The 8,108-nt window shown below is 30.2% G+C and overlaps 1 protein-coding gene across 5 annotated transcripts in view; it reads left to right on the top strand.

The window, feature by feature from the left end:
* Window positions 1–5,467, top strand: part of LOC143232520 (protein arginine N-methyltransferase 3-like) — a 39,417-nt gene extending 33,950 nt beyond the window's left edge. For all 5 annotated transcript variants that reach the window (XM_076468087.1, XM_076468085.1, XM_076468088.1 and 2 more), the window contains 3 exons: window positions 1,444–1,575; window positions 2,034–2,121; window positions 5,321–5,467. In XM_076468087.1, the coding sequence (XP_076324202.1) occupies window positions 1,444–1,575; window positions 2,034–2,121; window positions 5,321–5,430 (330 nt within the window). In that variant the 3' untranslated portion in view covers window positions 5,431–5,467. The remainder of the gene's footprint in view (window positions 1–1,443; window positions 1,576–2,033; window positions 2,122–5,320) is intronic.
* Window positions 5,468–8,108: the final 2,641 nt, after the last annotated feature.

Raw genomic sequence — 8,108 nt, forward strand, 5'->3', positions numbered from 1 at the left:
CTATAATCACTATAAATGTAAGTGCAATGTCTAGATGTTGGTTAAGAAAAATGAACCTCATCTTTGTTAAGAGAATGGTTTTTCTTCTTCTGATCTTTCTTCCATCATTCTTTCCGTTACTTGAATTTTATCGTTTCTCTGTCTTTTTTTGTGAATGTTTTTCTAGATTTAGATTCTGTCCATATTATTAATATTTTTTGACTTTTTAGTGGTTAGTTTTGATATCAAACTCGTTATAACTTACTTAAGTCATTATTATAAAATGTATTTTATAAATTCTAGTATGTAAATATACTTACCTTCCTATAAGTAACCACACACTCCCAAAAATACAAATAAGCTATCTACATTATGTTATATGCAAATAGTCTAAATGTATAAATTCAGGTAGAACCTAATAAGGACCACATTACAAACAGCTATGTTACAAGGGAGAGGATCCCAAGAAATGATCATATTTTCATGAGATTGAATAGTTAGACAATGGGAAAGTGGTCAAAATCAGTAGAAATTACCATGTTATTTGCAATACTGCTGCCTCTAGTAAATAGGGTAATAATGCAGTGCCATTTGCCTCAGAAAACTGGGGTTTCAACACAGCCGAGGTACCTAAAGCCAACAGAACAGTCAAAGAGTTGTGACTGTTGCAGAACAAATGAAGATATCTCCAATACTATCCAAAAATTATCTTTATAGCATGAACATCAGTGGTAGAGTAGTTAGACATTACCCACTAGTCACACTAAGCCATGAAACCCTTTTAGGAGACTGTAACTGTTTCTGATGAATCCAGACTTGGATGCATTTGGCTTTGGCAACTATTCTCTTAGAAACATTTTGTTGAACTCCGTGCAAGGCACAACAAAACACATTGGTATTTGTTATGGTGTGAGGTGCTGCATGTAGGCGACTGAACAATCACAGCTGTGGTAGTATGCAAAGGTGCCTTCACTGTTGCTTCGTGTATCATAATCCTCAAATAAAGCTTTCTAACTGCTACACTAATGACCAGCTTACCAGACAAGAAAAAATTTTCATACAAAATTTGATTGCTCATCCATTCAATCTAAAACACTAAACAGTGGTTAGGGGATTACAGTCACTGTAAATGGACCCTATCAAGCATGAGTGATCCATTCTTGATAGTTTCCTGCAAAAGTGTTTCTTCCAACCAACTGATTTCTAGAGACACCCTTTTCCAGTTTCTTTGATGTGCAATGCGACGGGTCTAGATAAATGCATTTTATAATAATATTTTGGTCTTAATGTAGCAAAATGCAGATTTACTACATACTAATGGTACTTTTGTATCCTTTATTTCATGTTTATTTGTTTTATTTAATAAAACATCATTCTTTCTGGAGTGGCTATGTGTTTTTGTTTTGTTTTTCTATTAGACTCTATAGTTGAAGCTATTTTGAATCATTTGATTTATTGGTTTAGGAACTCAATTTGATGTCCTGTTCTCCTGAAGATTGTGAATTTACTTCAGAATTTCAACTGAAAATAAATCAAGATGGTGGTATTACAGCTGTTGCTGGGTACTTTGACTGTTTTTTTGATCTGGAACATCCTGTAAGTTGCATCTTATTAGCTCAATAATAATAGAAAAGGAATCTCAAAACTACACTTACATGTGGTGTTTAATTAAATTTGGTTACAGTTATAACTACTGCTTTAGAGTACAGGAGTGTTTAGTTGTAATGCTTTATGGTTCATTTTGTATTTACTGTTTTACGTAACTTAATACTCTTTTATGAATTCCATGTAACAAAAGAAATTAGAAATGTATCTATGAACTGCATACATAACAGGTTTGTTAAGAGAGTCTTAGTACATTTTTTTTTTTAGTTATAGATAAATGTACATGGACATTAATGGTAACTTTCGTAATATTGCCGTGTTTCTTTATTTTGATGGATGGAACATTCCATTTCTCACAGTCACCATTTTGTGCATTGCTTTTGCTTGTAATAACATTTTTAGCATGGTTCCTGTTTATATATTCAGATTATAATGTTAATATTGTATAGGTGGAACTCTCCACATCTCCATGGAAACCACTCACACACTGGAAACAGACAGTGTTCCTTCTTTCTGAGCCAATACCTGTCACACAAGGTGAGTGAACATCAGATCAGTTTCTAATAGTTTTAAGACTTGGTTGTGAAAAATGTACAAAATGAGTAAAAAGGAGCAAGTAGCCTATGAAAATAATCATACAATCAGACAGTCTACAATCTTTACATCATGGCAAACTCTTATGGGTAAAAGTGTGAAATGTACAGTACTTATATTGGTTTGAACCTGCTTATATGCTGTAAGATACATTTCCTAATGATATGTGAATTTTGACTTATTTTATAGATACCAATTATTTATTGAATAAACAATGTCTTGATATGTTCCTTTGATAGTACTTGATTTTTACAGTCACTGTGATAATCCAAGTACAAAAGCCATAAGGCAAGAATATGGAAATAGAACTTAAAAGGTGGGGTTGTGATAAGAGAAACAGAGAGCAAGTGAATGTTATCAAGCTTTATCCTACCAATAAATATACGTACATACATTTCAACAAGGAAACAAACTTTAACAGTATTGCTTTAAATTATATTAACCTTTATTACAATTAATTTAAGCTGTATTAACTTGAGCTACATTTTATTTAACCCTCTGGCACCCAGAAAGTGCACCTGATGTTTGATGGCAAAATTACACCTCTGAATACAGAAAATAAACTGTAGTTTTTCCATATGCTTTTCTAAATATTTCAAGAGTGAAATTTATTAAATGAAGAGTTTTTGTTTATTTAATTTTATACACAGTATTTTTTTAAATCAGAAAATTCTGCTTTTGGAGAAATGTTAGTGAGCTATGAGACAAAACATTAGTGTTTGTGAAATTCTTGAAATTTGGTTTGGCATTCAACTAAGAGCAAAACTGAAACTTTTTTTTTAAGATAACAGTTCTAATTTGAACCTTGTACTCTTTAATACAGGTGTAATTCTATCAATTTGAGTTAATTGTTTTTTTCAACCTAGGCTTTCATGGTGTTATTTAAACTCCCTATATCTAAGCTTTGAGAAGTTGTAGGCTAGTGACCTAAACTTGACAAAAGATCATTCCAATTGCATAACCTAACATAGCTTTCACTTCATCGAAAATTTGAGTAGCAAAAGAAACAAAATATTAAGTGTTTAGCTTAGTGATGCATTACTAGAGGATATGTGAACAAATTCTATTAGTTCCCTTGATATACCACCTGGTAAGTCTATGGGGAGATTTTGTTCATAAAGTTTCACCTTCTATTTAAATGTACACAGTATTGTCTCAGTTATGGCCTCAGTTTGTTTTTAAAAATTATTAAGTTTTATAAGTTTTATTAATTCATACTTCATTTGAAGTATGGTAGGAAAAGAATGTTTCTGAGGAACAAGGTCAGGTAAAAAATTGTGAGGCTTTATTAAATGATTTTGTACTCAAGTGTATCATGTTTTGTTCTGTCAACAAGGCCACTGTTTGTTAGTCCATATTTACATTAGGGCCTTAGTAATTGCTTAAATGGGGAAAGAAAATAACGAAAAAGGTATGTAGAGGAAAGTTTGATAGCTCTTATTTATTCAGTGTTTTTTATTTGTTTCAGTTTACATTATTCCTCTGGGCTGAATGAAACTTCCAACAAAAACTTTAATCTTGCTAATACATTTTGGTTAATAATTCAAAATACAAGATAAAAACATAATATAAATTCCTCAGATATTGGTAAAAGTACTGAATGATTATCTGACACAAGTTTGTTAATGGCACTTTAATTATTTTCACAATTTTTTAATATAACATTTAACAGCTAAGAGCAAAGATGCTGATTTGAGGTTGAGGTAGTAAATACATAAAGTAACAATAAATCAACCTTGGACTAAAATGATAGGCAGGTATAATTTACAAAACATAAACATGTATACTGTTAGAACCAAATACAGTTAAAATTGCATATATATAAAGATACATTTATTATTAGCATTTTGTTCAATTTTTTTAAAAATAAATTACAAAGCAGTTACTCATTGTTCAACACAATAATGAACTAAAAGAAACTGTTGAGGTATAAAACTAGTTTTTCACAAACTTCATAACTTTGTGATGTTTTATTATTTACACTTGATGTCCAAGAATATTCAAGTATGTATGTTAAATCAGTGCTTTCTGTGCCTATTCAGAAGTTGTGGACTTTTAAATGGTAAACTAATTGCCGCATGAGTGGTTTGATAAAAGTGTGTAAAGCAGATTTTTATATATTTGAATATCTACAAGATATTTTATTGACCTATTCTTCCTTTTAATTGATTCAGTCTCATCAGACGTTTGCACAATAACAAGGGTAACTGTCTTATTTAATATTTCTTTTAGGCATAAGTATTATATGAATTGCTTGTTTATTTTGTTAGATGTTATTTTATCATTTTATCTTTGGAAAATGATTTTTAATTAAATCGTTTTTTTTAGCTATTTCAATGATGGACGTATGGTTCCTTTAGTAATTACCACTAAATATTTTGTACCTGGCTAAATGTTTTACAGCATTCCAGAGATTCTTGATCATTATATCATGTAACTTAGTTTTTATTTAATAGTATCTGAGGGCACCCATTAAGGAAACAAAAGTTGAATGAAAGACATTGTTTCTCTTCTTTCTTTCTTTTGCTATTAAATTTTAATTGTATGTCATGCTTTGTGAAAAGGAATAATTGGCTTATTTAACAGATTATGTACTTGTGTCTTTAATTGCAAATCTATAAAAGAGTAGAAATATGCCCTGTTTCAGGAGCTTGTTTCCCTCTTCTTGGGCAGAAATTCCAAAACAAAATACTCTAGATACACCATCAGTTAGTTCCCAGTCACTGTACCAAACATTACAGTTAATCAAGCCAGTCAACTTAAGGTGATGGATGCATTAATATTTTAGTAAGATATTCTGACATAAACAGGTTTTTAACTAGTAAAAAACTCTTACGCGTTGAAAAACAGTTTGATTGTTTTTTACCCTTGGCAGTTCTTTGAAATGTACTTTAAGAAAATCTTGGTGTCAACATTTCTCAATTTGTATCAAACTTTATTTCATCTTGCAGAAACTATAGTGTTTCAAAACTTTAAAATTTTTTTATCTTTTTTATTTACTAATTTAATAAATTAAATCACTTTTTGATATGTTTATTTTTAAAAATGTGTTTCTTTGCATGTATTTTCTCCCAAGGGTAGTATAACATTATGAATTATAAATCAATAACATATAATACAGTGCCAACTTAATTTTTTATAGGTGATACAGTGAATGGAAGAATATTTTGCAGGAGAAGTAGAAAAGAAAGGAGATCACTTTTGGTGACCATAACTTTGGAGGATACAAGCCAGTCATATATTTTAAATTGATTTTAGTGTTTTTTAATAAACTGTTTTAATATTGAAATTGTTTGCATTTCTCATTAATTGTGTTTCATAAAAACCTGTACCACAGCTTCTTTCATCTCTTGTTTGATTTCTAGAGTATGTAAATAATCACACAATTGTTGGGTAAAAATAACTGAAAAAGTGTCCCTAACTGCTATGACGTAATTCTTTGGTAGATGGTTTAGGCAGAGGAACCATATTGAGTTGACTGTGAAATTGGTGGCAACTGCCTATTAGTATACAACTTATTTATGCATCTCAAGAATAGAGGAAAACATTTTGAAAGTATTACACCTTGTGTCTTCAAGACTTTCAAAATTATCTTCTACACTTTTAAGTTACATAAGTAGAATGTATAGTCATCAATATATTTCTAGAAGTTTCCTTCTCTAATAAGCAGTTGTCACTTGTTTCACAGGCAATTTGCCATAATAATTCATGTAAATTCAAATTGTAAACAACATACATAGAAACTTGGAATTAAACCACAGTTAACTTAATGTACTGTTGTAGATGACTCTGTAGTATTATTATAAAAGTCTGTATCATTAAATATTATAAATACAAAAACATTGAAAACCTCTTTCATGAATCAGTCAGTCCAGAGATAAATCCATCCATGCATTAAATTACTGAAATATCAGTTATGTTACTATTGCTACATCGTGATGAAAAAATTAATTCAAAGTATGTCAAAATGTTTGCTTGGCAGTTTATTGGTTAACCATATCAAACTGAAAAAACTACACTTATATCCAGGATTGTAAATATGTAACACATTCATATTGTTTCAGTTACAGCTATACTGTTTATGAGAATGCTATTGTCATCTGTATGTATGATGCTTTGCTTACAATCATATTAATTTTCATTAAAAAAAAAGTATTTGGGTGAGGAAAAAGTTTTTATTCCCAAGACACACGAAGATTCAGAATGAGATGTGATTTATGTGTAATTTAATAAAAAGCACTGTTTCATGACACTAAAAGTTATGACAAATCAAGCATCCAGTTATTGGTAAAATTGAACTTTGTGAGAATTAGGATCAGTTTTAATAGATCACCCTCACAATATAGAACAAGCAAAAAATAGCATGAACAGAAGGTTTCAAGAGATTTTAAGTTTACATGAGCTTGCACTGAAACTGAATGGTTTCGTATGGAACAATGATTATTTAGCTTTCCGATGTGGTGTTTGACGGATTGCCAGAAATAATAAGTTTGTATTTTTATTTTTTGTAGACCTCTTTTAAGCTATCCTGCTGACAAGCTACAACACTTTGTTCCAACTCTATTACTTTTAATTTGTCTTTGTTGTTTCAAAAAAAAAAAGCTTCATCTACATGAATAGAAATTCTTGAAACATTAGAGGTTTGTGTAAAAGGTATATATTTAGACCAGGCATGGATTCTCAGAAGCACAAAAGATTTCATCCAGTGTGGATAGAGAACAAGGTATTGTAATAGCTTTAGTGAAGAACTTCCTACATCTGCTTATTATTTTTGTTTAGATTCATGTCCTGATAAATACTTAAGTTTTTGATTAAAAAAAGCATGTGAAGACTCTAGAACAACATTGACTCTTCCAGACCTAGAAAATTCTATAAACAATATTACACATTCAATAAAACTTGGTTTAAAAGCTTTAAGATTCATTATTACAGTTACTTCAAATCCCACATTCAACAATACAATTTCCTATCATACTTGAGAATTTGCTGTACTTCAAAGCATATCAGCAACAAATAACATCAGTGAAAGAATGAACAAAATGATAAAGAATCAAAGTGAATGGAAGGAGCTTCCTGATGATGCCATGCCTCTTTCTTTACTGTAGGCAATTTTTCTTTTGAATTCCATAAAGGAAGTGTGGCTTGTGGAATTACATTTTGAAAAACAAATTTCTTACAGATCCAAGAAATGAGGAGAAATTCCTTCCTCTGGAAAAAATAATAATATCAAGTAAGTAAGATAAACTGTGTATTGTGGAGAAAAAGCCATATTTTCAGACAAGCCAGAAATTTCTTGTTCACACAGCTGTGGATATTTTAAAGAATCAATACAGAAGATATACACAAGAATAAGCAGGAAGAAAATGACAGATTGGTAACAATATTAACCTGTATTGAAGGTCTCTTTGAAAATGCAAGATATGCAAAATTAAAAAGTAGAACAATTTCAGAAGCAATAACACAATATGATCATAGTTAGTATGCACCCTGTCCATATTTTTAGAATACCCTACATTTATAGAAACTATATCTTACAACACATTGCTAAGCTATTTTGCAACCAAATATTGCTACCTCTTATGAGCCTTTATGACAATATGTTTAATATTTTAGCATAATTTTTATTAACATAGTTTGGTGTTCCAGAATTCTTTTAGCATGGTTCAAGAAGTAGAATGTTCATTACTGGTATTAACTGTATTATTTGCAAAACATCTTATTCTGTGAACAACATAATGTATCCTAGGTATTACTACAATGAATATAAATAATCCTAACTATCAGAAGCTCAAGCTTTGGACAGGAATTAAAATTTGATAGAAAAAATTCATTGTTAATTTATTGACACTCATCAAGGAAGTTAGATAGATATATGATAATTTCTTTACCTTTGTTGGTAATAATCGACTTGATTTCACACTTTATTAAAC

The sequence above is a fragment of the Tachypleus tridentatus genome, chromosome 11, assembly GCF_004210375.1.
Source record: "Tachypleus tridentatus isolate NWPU-2018 chromosome 11, ASM421037v1, whole genome shotgun sequence".
In the NCBI taxonomy this organism is placed as follows: domain Eukaryota; kingdom Metazoa; phylum Arthropoda; class Merostomata; order Xiphosura; family Limulidae; genus Tachypleus; species Tachypleus tridentatus.